Raw genomic sequence first — 25,435 nt, 5'->3', positions numbered from 1 at the left:
TGTGTAATTGTTCAGAAAGATGGCAGGGAAAACATTGTGAAAATGGTTATTATATTACATTCCATTAGATATCTGATTAAATTGTAAAGCATTTTACATTTCAAAGTTATAACAATCATTACATCAATGTAGCTTTTCATTTCCATTGCAGATGTGGACGAATGTCAACTGACAGATTTGTGTAAACACAATGGTACATGTATCAACAGCAATGGATCATACGTATGCAATTGTGAAGATGGTTGGCAGGGACAGCATTGTGAAGATGGTATTTACAAAAACATGAATAGCATTGACAATTACCCCTATCCGAATTGATGTAAATTTTATGTCACATAATCAGAGTTTCTCGACTACTGATGCATTAATCTACTTTTTTTTTATAAAGACAAACAATTTTTTTTATTATGGGCTTTACTTTTTACTTATTTTGTACTTTGATAAAGGTTTTTGTATCTCTATGATCTGTTGATATTCACTTATACAACCTCAATATTTTCTAGATGTGAATGAATGTAACCAATACCCGTGCAAAAACAACGGAACATGTATCAATAATGATGGATCCTACTTTTGTAACTGCACTAAAGGCTTTGAAAATCAGGACTGTTTGGATGGTATATGTTTCTATTAATATCTATATCCGTCAAAATGTCATTCTTTCTTATATTAACGCACAGAGATAAACTTGTAGTTTTTCAAATCAAAATGAAATCGTTAATTTGAATTGATTTATTTATTATATTTGTAGATGTTGATGAGTGTACCCGATATCAGCCTTGTTTCAATAATGCAACATGTTTGAATACGAATGGATCATACAGCTGTAACTGTACAGAAGGATGGGAGGGGCATGATTGTGAAAAAGGTAAAAAAGTGAAATTAATAGTTCTTTTTATTTCAGAGTAACTCTACATCTGTACTTATATAGGTTTACATGTATTTAGTTTCATACCATCACCTAAATAGATAAAAAGACATTTCTCTGATAATTCTTTCGGTTGCTGTTTTTAAAAGATGTCGACGAATGTGAAGTGTTGAATCTTTGTGAAAACAATGGAACATGCATCAACATAAAAGGTTCTTACCAATGTATGTGTAAGGAGGGGTGGACTGGTCAACACTGTGACAGAGGTTTGTATACAATATTCGTTTAAACGCGTATATCAGTGATAAATTGTTTATTATCTTCATACATTTCTTTTATTCTTTATAATTTTTTTCAGATATTGATGAATGCGAGTTTCAGCCATGTTTCAATAATGGAACCTGTATCAACACACAAGGGTCTTATGAATGTAACTGTACATTGGGATGGGGCAACAAAGATTGTGTAGATGGTAATTAAACGGAATTTTAAAAGTTTACCTCGATCACATTTGTATTGATTTCCAATTATATATACAATTGAACTGCTACGAAATGTTTCTTTAATTGATGTTAATTTTCTCTTTTCAGATGAGAACGAATGTTACATATTAAAGCCATGCCAACACGATGGAATTTGTATCAACAACAATGGCTCATATGTTTGCAATTGTACGAAGGGCTGGCAAGGACATGATTGTGAAGAAGGTACAGAGCAATATTCAAATTATTTTCAGATATTGTTATGTCTCTAACTGACCATGTAATTTTTTTGATATTGTTGGTTGAAATACCTGTTTATTGTTTCAGATGTTGATGAATGTCAAATATTTAAGCCTTGTCATAATAATGCATCGTGTCTCAATAACAACGGATCCTACGAATGTGACTGCTTAAAAGGCTGGGAGGGACAACATTGTGATACGGGTAGAAATATCTTGACTGCGAAAATAATGAAGCTTTTTTCTAATTTGTTTTTAAAGTTAAATTTTAATTTAATTCCGTGCTAATTTGTTGTATGGTATGTTCTTTTAGAAAACAATATTTAAAATAATACTATTGTACCTGTTAAAATTCCTTATAGATATCAATGAGTGTGACTTTACACCCTGTGACAACAACGGAACCTGCATAAATAGTGAAGGGTCATACACATGCAATTGCACAGACGGTTGGGCAGACAAAAACTGCAATGAAGGTAGTAACAATAAATAAGTTTAAATGTTACACTAATAACTGTCCATGGTTTGAACATCATAAGAAAATCCATTAATTAAATGAACGGTGTTTTTTAAACAGATGTCAATGAATGTGACGCTTACAGTCCCTGTAGAAACAATGCTACGTGTATCAACAATAATGGATCCTATGTTTGTAACTGCACAGAAGGATGGCAGGGACATGATTGCAAATATGGTAATGATTAACACAATAATGTATTTATTACAAGGATACCTGCAGTGAGACGTCGTATTAATATAGGAAAAGATGTAAGGAGCTATTCAAATGAGTATTCTAATGATCATTTCAGATGTTGACGAATGCGAAGTATTCAGTCCATGCAGAAACAATGCAACGTGTCTGAACAACAATGGATCTTATCAATGTGACTGTATAGATGGTTGGCAGGATCAACATTGTGACAGAGGTAAAGGTCAAATTGTTGCCCGTAATTTTTGTCAAGCAAAGCACATTGTCAAAGAAATGTAATCATTAGATATATGTGTGCTACTGTCTATGTTGTAGATGTCAATGAATGTGATTTTGGACCCTGCAATAACAATGGAACTTGTATCAATAACAATGGATCATATGTTTGTGAGTGTATAGATGGTTGGAAAGGACAACATTGTGAGGATGGTAAGATACAAAATTGCATTTTTTTTAAATTAAAAATTCAAAGTTATAACTTATAATTATTGAAAATGGGAGCGTATTTTAATTCATTGTTAATTTCTTTCCTCAGATGTCAATGAATGTGATTTTAATCCTTGTGAAAATAATGGAACATGTGTGAACAACAATGGATCATACACATGTAACTGCACAGATGGATGGAAGAATAAGAATTGCATCGAAGGTTATAAAAAATTGAAAAATTACTCTAATCGCTTCTCTTTTACCAATGCTATTGTGATTTTCAAATTATAATTGCTTTGTTGATTCTTTCACAGATATAAATGAGTGTGATATACATTTTCCGTGCCAAAACAATGGAACTTGTGTGAATAACAACGGATCATATTATTGTGATTGCAAGGAAGGTTGGCAGGGACACGATTGTGAAATCGGTAAATTTCTTTTTTTGGATAAAAGAAAATTTCAACCCCATTTGAATTAAGAATAATAATTGTACTTTAACAACAATTCTTTTCTCTTTTTCGGTAGATCGCGAAGAATGCGATTTATTTCCGTGTTTAAACAACGGAACATGTATAAATACCCTCGGATCCTACGTTTGCAATTGTTCCAAAGGGTGGCAAAACAAAGATTGCAAGGAAGGTCAGAACAAGCATCATAATATCATCATCTCCTGCAAACATACAATTCATTCGTTAAAAATAAATCTATTTTTCTTTCTATTGCTACACATTCATGTCAATCTGTGTGAGTTATGGTTTTTAAACTTGGATAAGTTTCAACTGCTGGACGTCACATGCTGATATCAGTCAAACGTTAAACTCCAAAACAAAAATAACAAAACTTTTCACTTTTTTATGTTTATATCATGTGTCATTAATCATATTTATTGATTAATACTATAGTTGTTTATCTTTGTAGATGTGAATGAATGTAATTCATTTCCGTGTGAGAACAACGGGACCTGTATCAACAGTTTGGGGTCGTATACGTGTAATTGTAGTGAAGGGTGGCAAAACGAAGACTGCAAAGAAGGTTTTCAAATTAAATCCTAGTTGCAGACCAATTAATAATAAACATTAATATTATTGTATTTTCATTTCCTAAGAATACAATGTAGCTCCTAACCCTTTTCCTTTTGTTTCAACTTAGATATCGATGAATGTAGTGCATACTCTCCATGTGTTAACAATGGTACTTGCATCAACACGAATGGATCATACTACTGCAATTGTACTGTGGGTTGGCAAGGAAACAATTGTGAAAAAGGTAACAAATTTATAAAAATATCAGATAATGATAATGTTACATTTTTGTCTTTAAACAACTCTTCTGTTTGATTGCAAAATTGCTTAAAATGATTTTTCTAGACATCAACGAGTGCAGTGGTTTAGAATCTGAGTCCCCTTGCCAGAATAATGGAACATGCATTAACAACGATGGGTCATTTAAATGTATTTGTTTGAAGGGATGGGAAGGAAACCTCTGTCAAACAGGTTTGATTTTTTATGTCTATTAATAATACATCCAAGTTGTTAAAAATCTGTTTACTTGATATGTGGTATTTGTTATTTTCCAATATATATTCATATTCGTCTGTGTAATGAGGCGTTAAGTTTATTTTCCAGACTCTGGAATTATTCAAAAGGTATACGACTATTTATCCGAACCATTTACATACATCCTCTATTTAACATTATAATCAAAACGTTATATAATCCCAATTAAATCTTCCACCCCTTTAATATCGATCTAACCGTCTTTATTCTAATCCAGGGTTCGCAGTTCATTAACATAACATAGTAATGAAAACCTTTGCCTTTTAGGGATATATTTAGTTGAAGGTATAGTTCATCTTTTGTTATTATTTTATGTAGATGAGAACGAATGTGATCTATATTCACCATGCGAACACGGATTTTGTTTGAACACAAATGGCTCATACTTTTGTGATTGTGACGACGGATGGCAAGGGCAAAATTGCACGGAAGGTTCGATTCTATTCCATTTTATTACATTGTTTCATCCATGGCTAGTAATATCTTATTCAAGTCTAGTGTCCTTTTGCTACGTTTAATGTTAATCTATTTTGTTAAGATGCCAATGAATGCCAGCTCATCGGTGTATGTGAAAATGGAGGAAGTTGTTTGAACACTAATGGATCATACGCATGCCGGTGTACGGAAGGCTGGCAAGGACAACATTGCGAACTTGGTTTGTTTGTTTATTTTTTTAAAAATATATCAGTGAATCAAGTAATCTTACCGATATTATTTAAATGTAATTCAATCTCAAGTATCATTTTTTTAATCAAAGAATACAATTGTAGTTTTCTTCATTTTTTAAAATAGATATTGATGAGTGTAATGTTACCGAACCATGCCAGAACAATGGAAATTGTAGCAATACGTTTGGATCTTACATTTGTGATTGCCAATCAGGGTGGCAAGGCAAAAACTGTCAAACAGGTAGAAGAGCTTTCCGAGTTATTATTTTGTTAGCTTCAAATTTAGCATCATAGTACCATTAACAATGTCTACCTTGCAATTGCAGATATAGATGAATGTACGATAGAACCTTGTGAAAATAATGGGACGTGCCACAACAACAACGGTTCATATCAGTGTGAATGTATGAACGGATTTCAGGGTCATCATTGTGGAGACGGTAAGTAACAATATTCATGTTAATGACAAATTTAAGTGTGTCCGATAATTTGATTTTGCAACAAAGATAGGCCAAGTTATAAAGGCATTGAGGAATACATTTATAAACAAGCCTGTTTTGACCAAGAGAGTCCGGGCAAAATAAAATATGTCATTTGTAAATGATCATATCTTGAAATTATTACAGATGTGGATGAATGCATAATTCAAGCACCATGTGAAAACAACGGAACTTGTATCAATAATTATGGATCTTATGAATGTTTGTGCGATAATGGATGGTTAGGAGATCATTGTGAGAAAGGTACTCTTCAGAAGTATTTTTTCCAAAGTTTTTTGGTTTTTTAATCGTTTGAAATGACTGTTATTTGCAAAACTATGGAGTTTATACTTTGAGTTGGCCATTTAAAGAATAAATCTGTATTTTCATCAACTTTTAGATGACGATGAATGCAAAATGTTTCCATGTCAAAACAATGGGACATGTATCAATACAGTTGGGTCGTATGTTTGTAACTGTACTCGCGGCTGGCAGAATCAAGACTGTATTGATGGTAAGAATATAAATGTTAATTTTCAAAATCATATTTCATGACTGAAATACAGGTATTTATAGAATATTTAGAATTGTATTTCTTCGTTCTTAGATGTAGATGAGTGTAGCGATAACCCTCCATGTCAAAACAATGGCACATGCATTAACAATATCGGTTCTTACTCGTGCAGCTGCACTGATGGGTGGGAGGATGAAGACTGTACAGAAGGTTGGTAAAATTCTTTAAAAAGGTTTGACCAAATGTTGTTGTTTTGCAAAAAAGGGCTACACTCTATACAACGTACTTATAATGTTGTTTTATATTTAAGATATCGACGAGTGTGACCGTTATTCCCCTTGTCAGCATAATGGGACGTGTATAAACAACCAAGGTTCCTACTCTTGCTATTGCAAGAAAGGTTGGGAAGGTGTTCACTGTGAGAGGGGTAATGAAATATCATCATTTTCAGTTATACATCATGGTGTTTAAAACTTTTTATTCAATTGTACTGCAGTTTTTCAAATTCAATTTTAAATTTCAATTTTAGACGTGGACGAATGCATGTTTGACCCTTGTAACAATAATGGAACTTGCATCAACGAAGATGGTTCATACCATTGCAACTGCACCGACGGCTGGCAAAACAAGGACTGCAATGACGGTGAGAATTTTGTTTTCTTTTGTTATTGGCATTTATTTATTCTCTTCATCGGTTATCATGATCAGACCATCATGAGTAATACAAATATATATTTATATAATTTGACAGATTTCGATGAATGCACAGTCCTTGATCCATGCAAGAACAACGGAACATGCGTCAACAATGTCGGATCCTATGAATGTCAGTGCACCAATGGCTGGCAGGGTCAGGATTGCGGACATGGTACGAAAAGACTGAACTACATTAATTTCGTGGTTCAGATAATTTAATTGAAAAACAACTGTTTTTAAAAAATCCAGTGAATAATTGCTCTCTCTCTCTCTCTCGTATTAATTAAAATCAACGCTCTAACTTCTTTAAACGTACATTGTGATAACATTGACGTTAATGGTTAAGTGTTAAAGAAGACGATTTCATACTTTATAAATTTGATTCAGATAAAAACGAGTGCGATTTATTTGAACCCTGTGAAAACAACGGAACATGTATAAACAACAGAGGGTCTTATGAATGTAAATGTCGGAGAGGATGGACAGGACACCATTGTCAGGAAGGCAAGACAAATATTAGCTTTATACTACAATGAAAAAAATTGATTGAAGTGAATTATCTACCATTTTATCTTTACCAATTATGCTCAGTTTTATAAATAATATTTATAAACATTTAATTCATACTTTCATTATTTGTTTTTATCCTTTGAATTATGATTTTATAAAGTCACAAAATTATATATATATATATATATATATATATATATCTTGCAGTCTTTGAAAAATGAGGACATCGATGAATAACATGTATTTTTTGGATGTCTTAGATCAATAAAATATATTTTATTTAATTTCATTCCACTGGCTCTTACTTTTAGATGTAAATGAATGTTTGACTGAAGATTTGTGCAAGAATAATGGTACCTGTGTGAACAATAATGGATCCTATGTCTGTCTGTGTACTGAGAGTTGGCTCGGGAAACATTGTAATAATGGTAAGTATTAGTCCCCCTCTCTCTCTCTCTCTCTCTCTCTCTCTCTCTCACTGTAAATGAATTAAATTAAACTTATCACTTTTGATACAGATGCGGACGAATGTGAAAAAGAACCTTGCCTTAATAATGGAACATGCTTCAACAACTTGGGTTCTTATGAATGTGACTGTGCACCTGGTTGGCATGGTTATGATTGTGAGAAAGGTAAGTTACGCTAAATAAGAAGCTATTATAAGAATAAGGATAACAAAAACTGTTTTATCGTCTACAATGATGTTAAGGTTTGTATAAGATGATTTAATATCTTTTATTAGATACAGACGAGTGCCAGGCTTCCCCTTGTCAAAACAATGGTAGCTGTCACAATACAGAAGGATCTTATTACTGTAACTGTACGGAAGGGTGGGCCAGTCAAGACTGTGATAAAGGTTGGTAAAAGAGGAATCGGTTCTGTTTTTCATAATGTGTTTTCATTTTAATAATATTGTTAAATTCATACACTTTTATTTATTATAATTTCTTAGATGTCAATGAATGTGAAGATGAAGCCCTTTGTCAAAACAATGGAACTTGCTCTAACACTGAAGGATCATATGTATGCAGTTGTGTGGAAGGATGGCAAGGCCATAACTGTGAAACAGGTGCCTAACTTAAATAAATTAAAAAAAAACTTACTTAATTTATGTTTACTAATAGTACTTTTTAAAAAGTTTTCAAATGAAAAATTCAAATTTGTAATTTTATATTCATTCACTTCATCTAATTTCTAAATTGACTGCTAAAAAAGATTTGCTAGATTGATTAAAAGTTATATTTGACATTTTTTTTTATTGATCCTCTGCATATCTTATGTTGGATCTTCGCAAAACATACCAATATTGTTTATATTTTAGATACAAATGAATGTAATATCAATCCGTGCCAAAATAATGGTACATGTGAAAATTCTCTGGGATCGTACGCTTGCAAATGTATTGATGGATGGGAAGATCAAAACTGTGAAAAGGGTAAATGTTTTGAATCAAACGCTTTTGTTATTATAAATAACAATTTTATTTGATATTAAGATTAACTATGAATAAATGTTCATAACGGCTAACGTTTTTGTTTTAAATTTAGATATTGATGAGTGTACAAGATACCAACCTTGTCAAAATAATGGCACGTGTATAAACAACGATGGGTCCTTTATTTGTCATTGTACAGAGGGCTGGCAGGATCAAAATTGCGACGAAGGTAACATTAACTTTAAAATAGTATAGATAAAACTATAATCATTAGAATTCATTTTTTTTCTCCTGTGTTTCATTGAAATAAAAAAAATTGTTTTGAAAATGAATTTAAGCAATGAGAATGATAAATGTACTGTTTTTGTAGATAAGAATGAGTGTCTCCTATCTCCCTGTCAGAATAATGGCACTTGTATCAATAGTATCGGTTCCTATCAATGTAATTGTGAAGCTGGTTGGCAGGATAAGGACTGTGAGCAAGGTATTCGAATGTTTCACATCCCTCTTTGTTTTGTATACATGTATAAAGATATTCATATCTAGTGAATGTCATTGTATTGTACATATCTTAAATAATGATTTTTTTTTTGTAGATCGAAATGAATGTTTAGATTTGCCTTGTCAAAATAATGGTACTTGTATAAATAACAACGGATCATACACATGTAGCTGTGAGAATGGTTGGGAAAGTCATGATTGTGAGAAAGGTAAACCCGGCTTCTAGACAGGGTTAGTGTAAAGTTTGATCTTGCTTAAAATTTTTATAATGATAATGAAACTTAAATGTTATTTTTTTTAGATGTTAATGAATGTGTTGTTTACCAACCCTGTCAAAACAATGGAACTTGCACCAATAGCGAAGGATCTTATACGTGTACTTGCGAGAACGGATGGATTGATCAACATTGTGGAACAGGTCTTTATCAAACACATATCGTTCACAAATTCTGATGGGTTTTTTTGTTACCTCGAATATAAAATTGAATTACTGTATAAGCAAAAAAGTTGTTGTTATATACAATATTAGACTATTATAATAACTAATTAATATACAATTCTTTTATATTAGACGTTGACGAATGTGAAGAAGTTCGGCCTTGCAGAAACAACGGTACTTGCTATAACAACGATGGGTCATATGTCTGTGATTGCCAAGATGGATGGCTTGGACAACACTGCGAATTAGGTACGCTTAAATTACAACGATTCAAATATCAGTCGACGCTTTTATGTTGGAAAATATACATGTGGATATTTTGCTGTTTGAAACATTTATAGACAGATACATTTAAAGGTTTTTATCACTTGATTTGAACGTTTTTGTAGATAAAAATGAATGTGAAGTGTCTCCATGCCAAAACAATGGTACTTGCATTAACAACGATGGTTCATACTCCTGTGATTGTTCAGCCGGATGGACAGGACATGACTGTGAAACTGGTTTGTTCATATGTAACTCATTCACAAAAAAGAAATTACGATCCTGTGTCTTAATTTTTATTAAATGTATCGTTTTGCAAAAGTCTTGCTAGTCTGGTGTTTTTGTATTTCTGAGGAAAGAAAATCTAATGATGAAACATTTGTATATCTGTTTAAAAATGAAAAAAAGTTTAAGAAAATTGATATAAAACCTTTTTTGGAACAGATGTGAATGAATGTGATCTATTCCCATGCCAAAACAATGGGACTTGCTATAACAACGATGGATCATATGTCTGTGATTGCCAAGATGGATGGCTTGGACAACACTGCGAAATAGGTACGCTTAAATTATAACGATTCAAATATCAGTCGACGCTTTGCTGTTTGAAACATTTGTAGACAGATACATTTAAAGGTTTATATCACTTGATTTGAACGTTTTTGTAGATAAAAATGAATGTGAAGTGTCTCCATGCCAAAACAATGGTACTTGCATTAACAACGATGGTTCATACTCCTGTGATTGTTCAGCCGGATGGACAGGATATGATTGTGAAACTGGTTTGTTTATATGTAACTCATTCACAAAAAAGAAATTACGATCCTGTGTCTTAATTTTTATTAAATGTATCGTTTTGCAAAAGTCTTGCTAGTCTGGTGTTTTTGTATTTCTGAGGAAAGAAAATCTAATGATGAAACATTTGTATACCTGTTTAAATATTAAAAAAAAGGTTTTTAGAAAATTTATATAAAACTTTTTTTGGAACAGATGTGAATGAATGTGATCTATTCCCATGCCAAAACAATGGGACTTGCATCAACTCGCTTGGATCATACACATGTGAATGTGAGACAGGTTGGCAAGGACAAGATTGCCATATTGGTAAGTCGGTTGTTTTGGTAATGCTAATTATGCAAGGATGTTATCATATGCAAAGATGATATCATGCCTTATTCATTCTGTTGCTAGATGTCGACGAATGTCGATCTACACCTTGTGCCAACAATGGAACATGCATCAACAATAAAGGGTCATACACCTGTGTATGCAAAAGAGGATGGACTGATTTGAATTGCGACAAAGGTATGGACTGCAACGTTTAAAAAGAAATCAGTCAAATAAAAGAAAATTGAATTCCAAATTTAAAGGAATGTTGTATGCATGTAATTGTATTTATTTTTAGATGTTAATGAATGTCTAACCTTTCCCTGCAAAAATAATGGTACATGCTATAATGATGACGGCTCCTATTTCTGTGACTGTACAGAAGGCTGGCAAGGAAAACATTGCGATGGAGGTATACACAAAATATAGGTCGTTCTTATCCCATTAAATAAAGCAAACTAGAAAGAAAAGTACCCTTATTATACATTTTTATACTTTCTATAACGGTTTAAGGTGACTTTAATTATCGAATTGTTTGATGGACATAATAATTTTAGACTTTATCAGTACCTTAATTTAGAGAATTAATTTTATATACCATTATATTGTTATAATATTGTATTAAAATGAAGCGGTTTTTTTTCCTGCATTTTAATAACAATACTCGTTTACAGATAATGATGAATGTACTTCATCCCCATGTCAAAACAATGGAACATGTGTTAATAATGTTGGATCGTATTCTTGTGAATGTTTGGAAGGGTGGATGGGAGATGTATGCGAAATAGGTAATGACAATGATTTAGATAAAATCTCAATAGTCCAAGGCCATATCATATTATGACTACATATAAAAAAATTCCGTTGATGCAATTTAGATAAATTGGAATGCGAATCTCCAGCGGGATCCCCATGTGAAAATAACGGCACGTGTATTAACACGCTGGGTTCATACCAATGCGATTGTACGGAAGGCTGGCAAAGTCATAACTGTGAAAATGGTGAGTGTTTGGTCATTCAACTTACAACTGCCGTTTCGTGATTATGTCTCTATCTACTTCAGATTTTTATTTTGATCTTTTTAGATATTAATGAATGTCTCGTGAAGTACCCTTGTGAAAATAATGCCACCTGTGTCAACAATGATGGTTCTTATAATTGCGATTGTGTCGAGGGCTGGAGAGGCAAAAATTGTCAAACCGGTAGATACTTTTTAAGAGTATTCTAAATACTTATATTTGAATTAAGGGAATTTAAAACATTAATTTTATTATTATCTATTGCATAAAATTAACTTTTTAAATCGAATAAGTTTCCAAAATTAGCAAAATATTCCTGCTTCTTAGCAGTCATAATTCATTGATATCTAGATATCGACGAATGTGAAGAAAATGGTCCATGTGAAAACAACGGAACATGTGTTAATACCCAGGGTTCTTATGGTTGTGTTTGCACTGTGGGCTGGCAGGGACAACATTGTGATAAAGGTTTGTTAAAAATGCTAATTTGATCGTTGAAGACTAGATGCTATTTTAGTCATATGTTATAACATGCATCATTCGTGTTGTTTATTTTCTTTTAACAGATGTGAATGAATGTTTTGTGAAGGAACCATGTCAAAATAATGGAACTTGTGTCAATAATGAGGGTTCCTATCACTGTAGTTGTTCGGCCGGTTGGGAAGGAAAGCACTGTGACATAGGTAAGTTGTCCGCTGTGCAAAATAAATATTAAAGACAACTAAGGAGTAATTTCAATTTAAATTGGTGAATTGTCTGTCTTTCATTATAGACTCCCAAGGATTTCATTTCATAGACCTGATTGTATACCACCTAATGATTACAGACTGTGTTATTCTCTTGCTTATTTTAATTCGCGGGTGAAGGGATATCAAACAAAAAATCCACGAAAATTAATGGACAAACGAAAAATACCGGTATTGCTTTGAAAGTATATTTAAAATTTTAAAGACTAATATTTCATTTTCCTTTTTTAGATTTCAATGAATGTTTGCATAACCAGCCATGTAAACACAATGGAACATGCCTAAACAACGAAGGTTCTTATGAATGCGAATGCACTGCAGGATGGACGGGGCATGATTGTCAAACTGGTAAGTAGAAAATTTCTTTTAACTTGCAACTGCTAACATGAACTTAAGTTGATACTATTGGTGTCCTCTATTGTGTAAATCCTTTTTCACGTGGATTTTTATGCCTGTAAACCTTTTAAACTTTATATGTGAGTGGCTTATAGGACTTATATTTATCTGAATAGATGTGGATGAATGTATCAACTCTCCCTGCAAGCATGAGGGAACATGTTATAATAATGAAGGATCATATTTCTGTAATTGCACGGACGGATGGCAAGGACAAAACTGTGAAAAAGGTAAGGATGCAAAAAAAATATCAAATTTATTTAGCAAGGAACTTTACACTGTAAAGATGTGCACCATTAATCGTTTATACTGGTTCAGTTAACTTGACCTTTGAACATTTGATTTATTTAGACGTCAATGAATGTGAATCATCACCATGTGCAAATAACGGTACATGCATAAATAATTTGGGATCCTACACTTGTGACTGCACAGAGGGGTGGAAAAACCCGGACTGCAAAACTGGTAAGTGTAACACATGCCCTCGCGATATCCATGTACATAAACGTTAGCTTATAAATAAGTAAAATGTGTAAATATACAGACTATTTGCAATAATTCTTTATTAATTGCAAGTTTGATTTTATAAAATTACCCCTTTCAGATGTCAATGAATGTGATGCTTCTCCTTGTCATAATAACGGGACTTGTATTAACAACGCCGGATCGTACATTTGCACATGCGCAGCTGGCTGGGAAGGGTATAATTGTGAAGAAGGTACTTTGAACTTTTACTTCAATTTTAGCTCTAGGATAAAGTAACACTGGTTTTGATTTAGCTTACATGTTCTATTTTCCACGAAGTAAAAATGATTTTTTACACAATTTATACGATTCATTGATCGATCGATCTAGATAGATGAGTTTTGATCATTTGATTGTTTCAGACACTAATGAATGTACAGAATTCCCATGTCAGCACAATGGTACTTGTTTAAACAATGAGGGATCGTACAAATGTGACTGTACGGCGGGCTGGAAAGATAAGGACTGTAAAACAGGTGCGCTATTGAATGAACCAAAGTTCTCTAATTTCCTTATTGCACATTATTCAATTACTTTACTTCAGTTGTTGTACTTTAATTATGAATAAGGAATGAATTCACATGCTACTGAATTAATGTGAAAATAGCCTGGTTTTGGAGGATGAATTGTCGTTATCATAAAATTACCAACAGAAATTGAACAATATAAAGGATTTTGGTATTTATAATAGATTTCAAAATTAATTAACTACAAATTCAGAAGAATTTTTCTTGTGCTACAGATGTGAATGAGTGTGAGAACTCTCCCTGTCATAACAAGGGATCGTGTGTCAATAGTGATGGCTCCTATGCATGTATCTGTACAAAGGGCTGGCAAGGATACAACTGTGAAGAAGGTAATTGCTACCTAGCATATTAAGAGACCATTTGATTAATCTAAATATCACAATTTTAGATCGTCTATAAAAGAAGTTCATGAACATATCTGACTAAAAAAAATTATATTTATAAATAAGATTATAGCTGTAATCAAAATTTTAGAATTTTGTAATTTACTCAAGCTCCCACTTTAAAACTCTTTTGTACAGATGTAAACGAATGTGACGAAGAGCCTTGTCAAAACAACGGCACCTGCATTAATAATCAGGGATCGTATGACTGTGATTGTATGGTTGGATGGGCAGGCGATAATTGTGAATCAGGTATAATGATTTTCAATCAAGTTTGTCAAAATAAGAATGGATGAATTGGTTTTTAAGATTCGCTGATTAGATCTCAAATGTTGTCGCATTGACAGATTTTATTGACACATTAAAAAAGGGAAATAACTCTAACTAACTTCTTGTTAAAATATTAGAAATGAGTTATTCCCCATTGTATATCTTGTAATAAAATACCTGCCTGTCTCATTATATTTTGAATTTTTGGGAATAAATAAATTAATTTTTGGCTTTATATTTTAAAGTTATTTAATAGTTTTGATAATTTTTTATTAATTCCACAGATGTAAACGAATGTGACAACTCCCCATGTCAAAATGGCGGTACCTGTATAAACTCTGAGGGTTCATATTACTGCAATTGTACCAAGGGGTGGACAAGTCATATAACGGATTGCGAGTCAGGTAGATCACAGGAGAGAAGCTTTATACTTCATTCAAATAATTAATATAAAGGTTTATCATTTTATAAAAGCATATCATAAATATAATACAGACATAGTACTGCCACGGTCCTACAAGCATGTGCAAGTGGATTAGACTTTTATTCAGTCGATAGAGCATTGGTTTTTAAAGTGAAAGGTTGCTATTTTAAGCCTATTTGTGGTTTTCCATCTAATATATGTTTTAGACAGGAATCAAAATTTTTTACAGATGTAGATGAATGTGAAAACAGTCCTTGTCAACACAATGGAACTTGTATCAATAACCAAGGATCATACCATTGCGCATGCACGGAAGGGTGGCATGGAGAAGACTGCAAAGAAGGTAAATGAACTGAGAATTAAAAGAATATGATATATTGTTGATATTAATTGTTGTTTTATATGTAGATGTTTTATCATGTTTTGATTTTACTTCTAGATCGCAATGAATGCGATAATTTTCCATGTCAAAATGGCGGCATGTGTATCAATAATGACGGGTCGTTTACTTGTGTTTGCAAAGATGGATGGGAAGGTGCTGAATGTCAAAATGGTATGGATTTTCCCTATATCACCCAAGTTACAAACTATGTTCATTGTCTTACATGTATCTCTATAGAAAACACTATTCTTCAAATTCCAATCTTTACAGATACAAATGAGTGCTTAACGTTTCCCTGTCAAAACAATGGAACATGCATCAATAACCCAGGATCCTACAAGTGTGACTGCAATAACGGTTGGACTGGCAAAGACTGTATTGAAGGTACATGTAAACATGTTTTGTTTTGTCAGGATTTTGGATATACGATCAACATTCATGCATTTAATGTACATGTATACACTCTTTACTATGTATTAGCTGTATAAAACACCGTATATATATTGAAGGTAAACTATAAAATGTTCAAAAATACTGATAGTGAAATATTTATATGTATACTTGTACATGTGGTGACTGTTAACGCAATGATTCTTTAATGTTTAAAACATGTAGAACAATGATTGAACAATTCTATGTACATGCTTTGTAGGTATACTTATAATACAATAATTGTACCTAAATTACCTAAATAATACATACACAATCAGAATATAACTTACCGATATATACTGTAAACGTACTACATTTAGCTGTGTATTCTACTCAGCGCTTTTGGCGGAATGCGACTTCCGCTAAATCAAGTACATCGCTAAATGCCATACATTTCTGTATAAGAATAGTCACATTCAGGAATACGCTTATTTAAACCTACGCCACCTTGTTCAAAAACTGATTTCCGCCAAATATCGTTCACGCCAAATATAATACGTTTACAGTACTTGTTTGACGTATTAATTAAACATTAAAATACTTTCTTTGGTGATTCATGCTGGATATGAAGGTGGCGAGAAAGAAGAAAAAAATACATAAACCGCTTAGACGGATTATGTAATTTTTTTCCTGCAATGATCGCCATCCTCATAACCCGCATTCGATAAACGGGGCGTGTAGATTTCAGTCTGGCTGTTTCTATAGAGTTATGGATTTACTATAAATTTCCGTAAGAAATAGGGGGAATCATACTCGGTAGATGTAAATATTTATAGATGTAAACGATCTATCATAACTCATTGGATTTCCTGTTTTTTAAGACGTCAACGAATGTATCAATGACCCTTGTAACAATGGAGGGGTCTGCATCAACACTGACGGGTCGTACAAATGTGATTGCAAGGAAGGATGGGGAGGTCAGGACTGCCAAACAGGCAAGTGTTTGCTCAAAATCCATTCACTTTCATAGTTCTTCAGAAAATGGTTTTGTTCGTTTAATTTGCTTGCCGTTTTTGAAGCCTAAGGCTTTTTTAAATGAACATTTTCTTGATATAATAATTACATGATATTTTGCTGGCTAAAGTATATTTGGTATAGCATTATTATATTGTATTATCAGATTAAGCAATTATATAACAATTTTATATTTTTATGATTAATGTAGATATAAACGAATGTGAAAATTCACCGTGTGAACACAATGGGACATGTATCAATACACTGGGATCATATAACTGCCACTGCCCTGATGGTTGGCAAGGCAAAAATTGCCAGAAAGGTAAAATAATTTATCTTGTTGTTTTCATTTTCTACTCATTCAGCTCATGATTGCAAAGGAACATAGAAAAATTGGACTTCGATACAAATACACATAGATAAGGTTTTATATGAATATAGTATATATCCGTTAATGTTTCAGGTAGGCTTTATATATTATAATATAAAACATACTTTGTTTTAATCAGTTCTTTACTTTTAATGGTTATGTTATTCTTTTTAAAGATGTGAATGAATGTTTGAACTCGCCGTGTTTTAATGGTGGAACCTGCATTAATAACGCTGGTTCATTCACCTGTAACTGCACTGATGGATGGGAAGGAAACGAGTGCTCTGAAAGTAAGTACCGTGACAAAACATACAGAACTGTGTTTTATTGTTAACAAAGAATGTCTTAAATATATTGTGAAACCATTTCATGAGTTGATTTTATGACCAATATTGATCATCATGCCAAAATAATATTTGTACATCCATGAAATCATGGGATGCCAAAATTCGTCAGAACGAGCTAAACATTTACCCAGGATTTTTGGACTCTACAGTTTAGTTTACAAAAGAATTTCAAATGGTAAAATGTTTAGTTTTTGATCCTTAAATGTGTTAAATAAAAAATTATAAATGTATATATTCATGACCATCCGTCAAATGATAACTCACGCTTCTCCCATTTTTTTGTTTCGTCGCTTTAGAATATTACTGTATTATTTATGTCCGAGTGAGTTTATCATTAATTTTTTCATCCAAAAATAATTTCAATCTATTAAATAATGAAAAATACCATACCTTATTTACTTATATAGTAGTATTTTAGGTTTAATTCTAAAAATTCTTATTTATCTGATTTGAATAATTCTTATCCGAAACCCTTTTCCGGTAAAAAAAAATTCAAACCCGAGCCATTTCTTTGACTTTTGTCCTTTTGAAGAAAGTTTGCACCAAGTTTGCATTTGTATTTTATTTGCAGATAAAAATGAATGCCTGATAGAAGGTCTGTGTGAGAACGGTGGCACGTGCGTGGACACACAGGGGTCGTACAAGTGTAAATGCATCTTAGGATGGGGTGGTCAAAACTGTGAGAAAGGTAAGTTTATTAAGAAGGGTGGCCATATTTTAGACTGTTTAAATTTCCTTCACAAAAAGAGTTCTGAATAAAACATTCAAATTTAAAAGCTAAAATACTAAGTATTTTTCTCTACATTTTAAATGTGTATAGCTAAACAAAACAGATCTAATAGTTTATTAAAGGTAGATCTAAAGGCTATTTTGTTGACCATGCAGTCTCCTTATAAATAAGATATACGCTAGAATCATTTTCCTTGTCACCACATGACAAAATGAATAATAGGTTCACGGAAAACCGTTAAGAAATATTGATTTTTAAAAAATAGATGTGAACGAATGCAACCAGTTCCCATGTGAAAATGGTGGAACGTGTATGAACAACGATGGATCCTTTACGTGTATTTGCAAGGAGGGTTGGGATGGACCCACCTGTCAAAATGGTACATTTTTCTTTAATAATAAATTTACATCTGTACTTGTTAGTCACATTATGCATTAAGCACACTTTTCATCTCGTATTTTTTGACATTAACAATAGAAGGAAAATTGGGGTTTTGCATAATTATTTCAAATTTCAAAGTTTTCAATTTCTGTACATGTAGATGTGAACGAGTGCCTTGAAAATAATCCATGTATGAACAATGGAGCATGTTCTAATACACGTGGTTCCTATCGATGCGCATGCCCTTCTGGATGGACAGGAAAACATTGCGAAAAAGGTAACTACATTAATTAAAACAGAATCTGTCATTGAAATAATATCTGTTGACGGGCACATTGTAGATGATAACTTGGCGGTCATAACGCAATTGTATTACTTTCTTTAATATATCAATTTTACTTACTAAGTGGTTGGTCCTTGCAGAACATGTAAACACTTTTTATCGGTTTGTTACTGTCTATCTATGAAAATATATCAGTATGAAGTAAAATTAATCTTTGACCTCTCTCTATATATATTTTCATAGACCGTAACAAACTTTTTAAGTACAATGTATAATGCTGGATAATATAGAAATATAATATATATGTTCTTTTAAGTTGAATTTGATTTGTTATAATATTTTAGATAAAAATGAGTGTTTATCTCTGCCTTGTGCTAATGATGGTACCTGTATGAACACTGCTGGCTCTTACACCTGTGAATGTAAGGAAGGGTGGACGGGACAAGATTGCAAAGAAGGTATGTCACACTTCTCTTATCTTTGAACATTCGCTGGGGTTTTTTTATTAGTACATTGTGTCTCTCTAATATATGTTTTACTTATAGATGACATTAATTAATAAAATACTTTATATTGATTTTCGTTGCAGATGTTAATGAGTGCTTATCTTCACCTTGCAAAAATGGGGGCACCTGTCAAAACACAAGGGGCTCCTTTAAATGTCAATGTACGCCGGGCTGGGAGTCTCAAACCTGTGACAAAGGTTTGTAGGAGGGTTTTGAAGGATATCTTGAATCAAATCTCTCCAAAAAAACCTCAAGATTATCTTCACTTGAATTAGCAAGAAGATTTGTGATGGGAATTAAAAGTGTTAAGCATACCGGTATCGTAATACATTTGTCTATATTGCATTTCAGATATAAACGAGTGCGACAACAATCCTTGTGAAAATGGAGGATCTTGTACCAACACAGAAGGCTCTTACACATGTTCGTGTTCCGCCGGTTGGTCGGGGTCACAATGCAAAACAGGTAATTTCTAAGACAACGCCAGTATCTTGTCATAAATCTGCTTTAACCTTTTTCGTGTAACTGCAAGTGTGCTTCCTGCAATATTACTGGAAACCAACTTTTATGCGCGTGGAAGGAATTAAGTTTTGCGAATAGTTCTCGTCCTTAGCCATTCCTTTGGGTGCAGTAGTAATTGTTGAGATTTTAAACATAAGCTTAAACGTCGTGAAATACCATCTCTATTGTTAAACGTAGAATAAACTCGTCACAAGTGAAAGTTTCTTTCCTGTAAACTTAAAATTTGAAGGGTGATTCTGTTAATAACAATTCATCAACAAAGGCTATTGCCCCTTTTTGTTCAGTGTTTTGTGTTTAGTATTAATGACTTATGAAATTTACAGATGTTGATGAGTGCAAGAATACTCCATGTAAAAATGGCGCAGAATGTCAGAACAACGAAGGTTCCTTCATGTGCCAGTGTAAGGAAGGATGGACGGGTCAACATTGTGATGAAGGTTTGCTTTTAATTACTTTTCCCCCAGTATCATTTACTAGTTATACTTTTTTGATAAAATGTTTTCAAAAAGTTTTGGTACACAACGTGGAAGAATTTTTTCTTTTTGAAGTTTTAATTCTTTTTCATTTCAATGTATTTTGAACATTTTACTTTAAAATAAGTGTTGAGTAGCCGGTAAATCTGCGGTTGAATTTTTTTTTTAAATGGTTCGATTTGCAGCAATTGAATTCGTAAAAAAAACTTTTCATATAAAATCATTGTATTTACCAGCTTATTTGTTCTAGAGTCTATAGTATGATCCTAAATGATATACTGACTTATTTCTACATGCAAGGAATGCTGTAAGAAAAATTATTGAGATAACAACATTAAAGTTGCAGAGATTGCATTTAATTGAAAACATGATTCATTGTTTTAAAAACTTCACACTAAAGAAAAACCGGAACATCACCATAAGAGGGTGCTAAACCTTTTTCCACAAGATTTCAATCTTTTTACCCTTTTCCTTTAAATTCTTTTAATTTTAATTAGATATTGACGAATGTGAAGGGGTTCCATGTAGGAATGGAGCATGTGTTAACACACCTGGGTCTTATACCTGCGACTGTGAATCTCAATGGACGGGCAAGCACTGTGAAACAGGTAAATATTGGTTACGGTTACTCGGTTCAAACAATGGTAATCAGTTAAATGTTACGGTTACTCGGTTAAACAATAGTAATCGGTTAAACGTTTTCAATTGATTGTCAATTTATGACTCATCTGATTATATATATCTTTAAAAACCACTATTTTAAAGACTATGAGTATCCAGGATTTGTTTTGAATTAAAAAGTGTTAAAACTTTAAAACTTTTGAATATGATCGTTTACTTTCATTGCACAATTCCTTTGTCTTTGCGTTCACAACCCATTACAATACATGATAGTGACCGCTGATTGCCTCTGCAGTTTTAAATTTTTAATCTGATTTTCAAGAAATCAAATTTTAATTGCCTCTGCAGTTTTAAATTTTTAATCTGATTTTCAAGAAATCAAATTTTAATCTAATTTTAGAAATTATTATAATTTTTATTATACATTGTTCTAGTAAATATTATTATTTCCAGATGTCGACGAATGTTTGTTTTCCCCATGTCTAAATGACGGAACATGCAGAAATCTTATTGGTTCTTACGAATGCACGTGTTCCGATCCATGGTTTGGTCAAAACTGCGAAAGTGGTAACAAGAATTTTTGGTTTATCTTAAACTTATTCATCGATTTAAATATCGTAATAATAATGCATTAATTCATATTTTCGTATGAAAATTCTAATTTTGTTTCGTAGGTATATTTACGACAAGCGCAAGGGAACAGTTAGCGAGTAGAAACGTCAGTATCCAGTGTGACATCAAAAATCTTGCCGAGTGGAAAAATTTGATTGTGGCTCGAAATAAGGTGCCGGTTATTAGAGTATTGCCTGATGGCACTGCTCAATCAAGGTTTCACAAAGCAAGGGTAGTTGTGGAGCCGACGATGCCTGACGATGACATCAATTTGAAGATAACGTTTGCTTCTTTTCGTTGCATGGATGAAGGCTTATATACATGTATGATTGACCAAAACCAAAAAACCTCACAGGACATGGAAGCGATTGTCACAAGTAAATAATTTAGTTAAAGAAAATGGTATTCTAGTGTCATCTGGTTTGTTTATGTGTCCTATTATAAGATAACTATGAGTTTCATGTAATTTTTTTTATTATTCTTTCATGTTATATACTGAAGTGTGATTGGTTAAGACGCAGTTTATAATCCGGATCACTGTAGATTTCACATCATTCCTATAGAAGTCAGTTATGCGTTCTTTAAAATAAAGACATTCGATATGATAAAATAGATAGTGCCTGTTCTGGAGGTTAACAGCTGAAATTGACACCCCGAGAAAACCTTCTTTAGGCAAATGTCGTTGATAGGAGAAAGAGTGGTGCATTCTAAACCCTTCGGGCTTTACGGAAGATTTGATCACGTATTAAATAATATATATATATATATATATATATATATATATATATATATATATATATATATATATATATATATATATACACACAAATGATTGAATTAATCGTAAAAAGGTGAAAAATAACTAAATCAATGTCAATGTACATCAGTAGGTTAGATAAAAGAAATAGCAATGTCGTCTTATATTGGAATTCGAGTTTAACATTATCATGAATATTTCGGGCTGTCTGTAATTTGTCTTGGTCTGGTTCGTGTAGATTTCAACCCTGTCAGTTTCTATAAATCATAAATGGCTTTCCTAAGAAATAGAGGAGAAACTACTCAGTACATGTAGATGCAAATATAAAGTAATATTTACATCTACCAAGTATAATTTAATTCCTCTATTTCTTACGTTATAGTTAATTCATAGCTCTATAGAAACAGCCACACTGAAATCTACGCGCCCCATTTATCGATTGGTCGAAATCTACAGCGACTAAAAGGGACAGGACTGAAATTTAGACGCCCTGTTCATCGATTGGTCTGAACCTACAGCGACCTAAATAAATCACGGACTGCACGAAATAATCATGATGATGCCAGACTCAAAGTCTCACAGGAGACGATTTGGCTGTTTCTTTTAGCTAACGGACTTATGTACGTTAATAGTTATTTAATGAATTTTACTAACTTTTTATAATCAATTTATTAATAAGTTTAAAGAAAGATGTTAATATGAAGAATAAAACGCTTTCGTTGATGATTCATGCGAGTTATGAAGGTAGCAATCATTGTAAGAAAAATTTACATAACCCGCGTTAATGTATTTTTCCTGCAATGTTACTACCTTCATATCCCGAATGAAACACCAAAGAAAGCATTTTATTGTTTAAATAAGTATGAGCTCTTTATGTTATGATGCATTTAGTATCGTAGTAGATTATAACAGATTTGTAGCACAGGACTGTACATTTACTATCATAGAATTACGTCATTGCGGTTCATTGTCTTTATGTATATCTCAGTTGCGATTTTTTTTAGCTCCTCCAAGAAACACCCCCCAATTAACAAAGATTGAAGAGCTGTACGGAGAATCCCATGTTGATTTTAATTGCACCGGTAACCCTGGATATCCAGATGGAGACTTGAAATTTGAGGTCATGCTTTCAAATGACACAGAATTTCGACCGTTTCAGTTTTACAGCTCTAAAGTGACAAATGAGGATAGAAAATGTGTTAGATCTCAGTTAGTGAATACCACCTTCTTGTTTAACGTTGAATGGAACCAAGCCAAAATTCGTTGTACTAATGGTCCAAATTATGATGAGACGAACATTTATATCATCCCACGTAAGTACATAACATAATCACTTTATTAACTTCAGAAAATCTTTTACATATTTTGGTATTTAACTTCAACAATATAATGATCAATGACAAAAAAAGGAATAAATAAATCTATTAATAAAAACTAGTTAAGCATTGCAGTTTGTCCAAGGCAATGATTTTACTGGAGAGTTTTGCTTCTCTTACAGCCCAAATCTGTTCACGAGTACCGGTCAACAGGAGCGTGAGACATCCTTACAATAAAAATAAATATATCACGTGCACGCGTGAGGCCCCACAAGCTCGATATTGTCCTGGATCCACATGTTTTGACGAGCGTTCACAGCAATGTACTTTTACGTGTAATAGATAACAATTGTATATATCTTAGGTTTGAACTTTCAGATTTGTAGTATAGTATTTATTTTGTTATTCTTTCTTTTTTTATGTGATTTTTACATTGTTTGCAATAAACTATTTTTGTAATTTTTATCAAATGTTTTTTTTTTTAATCTTACTGGGAAGATGCAATGTCAAAGATATCCAAACTTGTAATTGCAAGAATATTGGTAAATAAGATAGTATAAATGCATTATATATAAATATACGTGTGAATTCATTTCAATGTTCAAATGATTGAGGGCATGTTTTTTCATGGTTTATCTCACATGAGCTTAAATGTTAATGTAAAGTTTTCCGAGTGTATATTGCTTAACAACCGACTGACCGTCTGTCCACTCGTCCGTACGTGGTATGTGAACTACACTTCTTTTCCAGAACCACTTGACCAATTGCAACCTCACTTGACAAAGCATTCTTGAACGAACGGCGTTTTACTTTGTTTAAATGCAGTATTAAGACCAAAAATATGAAATATTGATTTTTTGAAAAGAATTTGTTCTTTCAACAGTCAAAAAGGTAGCAGTGTCAAGTCAAAACTCTTGCAAGACGTATTTAAAACCTACTATAGAATCAAGTTTGTTCAAACCATCATAAACTAAGATCATGAAGAGACCCTTTTAAATACGATTATGCAATATAAAAATAAACGAAAAACTTATTCTTAAACCATCGCTGTTAACTCTTATGGAATTATTTAGAAAGCAAAATACATTTCTATTGAAGCTTCGAGTTTCTTATTTAATTTTTAGTTTCTCGCAGGAGTCGGAGATGAGTCAACAATTTGGGATTTTTCAAAAATAGCCATATTATAATTCGTAAAGGCCTTAAAAAAAGACATTATTTTACATTTTAAATAAGTTTTTGTGAGGAGTAGAGCCGACAAGCAAATATATGAAAACACTCTCAGTAAATTTAAAACGTACCTTCCTCAAATTTTGTCAAATGAATTTAGCTTATTCTGACGAAGTTTTTCTTCAGTATTTATTATTTCTGGAAATGCAACAACTAACCAGCGCCATTATCCGTGCCACACTGTCACAATTTACGTCCATGCTTACTTTCCATACATTTGTGCTACGTTTATAATGTTACTAATTTATTGTCAGAGTTGCTTTCCATAGTTTAAAGCTCACTCAACTGGTTTTACTAGGCGGGTTTTAATCCCGTGCATTTAAGAATGCA

The 25,435-nt window shown here is 32.6% G+C and overlaps 1 protein-coding gene across 1 annotated transcript; it reads left to right on the top strand.

The window, feature by feature from the left end:
* Positions 1-756: 756 nt before the first annotated feature.
* Positions 757-24,348, top strand: LOC128181235 (fibrillin-2-like). Its single transcript, XM_052849549.1, has 71 exons — positions 757-868; positions 1,018-1,134; positions 1,227-1,340; positions 1,459-1,575; positions 1,678-1,794; positions 1,952-2,065; positions 2,167-2,283; positions 2,399-2,515; positions 2,614-2,727; positions 2,834-2,947; positions 3,042-3,158; positions 3,256-3,369; positions 3,649-3,762; positions 3,880-3,996; positions 4,098-4,223; positions 4,605-4,718; positions 4,825-4,941; positions 5,079-5,195; positions 5,281-5,394; positions 5,581-5,697; positions 5,834-5,947; positions 6,041-6,157; positions 6,258-6,374; positions 6,477-6,590; positions 6,699-6,815; positions 7,031-7,147; positions 7,465-7,581; positions 7,672-7,785; positions 7,896-8,009; positions 8,106-8,222; positions 8,475-8,588; positions 8,701-8,817; positions 8,959-9,072; positions 9,185-9,298; positions 9,391-9,507; positions 9,661-9,777; positions 9,918-10,031; positions 10,783-10,896; positions 10,984-11,097; positions 11,198-11,311; positions 11,574-11,687; positions 11,778-11,900; positions 11,985-12,101; positions 12,270-12,386; positions 12,485-12,601; positions 12,896-13,012; positions 13,177-13,290; positions 13,412-13,525; positions 13,665-13,778; positions 13,948-14,061; positions 14,328-14,441; positions 14,634-14,747; positions 15,050-15,169; positions 15,419-15,532; positions 15,629-15,742; positions 15,842-15,955; positions 16,825-16,938; positions 17,169-17,282; positions 17,507-17,620; positions 18,249-18,365; positions 18,673-18,786; positions 18,949-19,065; positions 19,416-19,529; positions 19,661-19,774; positions 19,929-20,042; positions 20,423-20,536; positions 21,070-21,180; positions 21,647-21,760; positions 21,868-22,182; positions 23,567-23,875; positions 24,061-24,348. Exons 2-71 carry the CDS (start codon positions 1,095-1,097, stop codon positions 24,222-24,224), a joined length of 8,448 nt encoding a protein of 2,815 aa, XP_052705509.1. The 5' UTR covers positions 757-868; positions 1,018-1,094; the 3' UTR covers positions 24,225-24,348.
* The last annotated feature ends 1,087 nt before the right edge of the window (positions 24,349-25,435 follow it).

The sequence above is a fragment of the Crassostrea angulata genome, chromosome 4 (assembly GCF_025612915.1).
Source record: "Crassostrea angulata isolate pt1a10 chromosome 4, ASM2561291v2, whole genome shotgun sequence".
Classification (NCBI taxonomy): Eukaryota; Metazoa; Mollusca; class Bivalvia; order Ostreida; family Ostreidae; genus Magallana; species Magallana angulata.
This window is presented reverse-complemented; position numbering and strand designations above follow the sequence as displayed.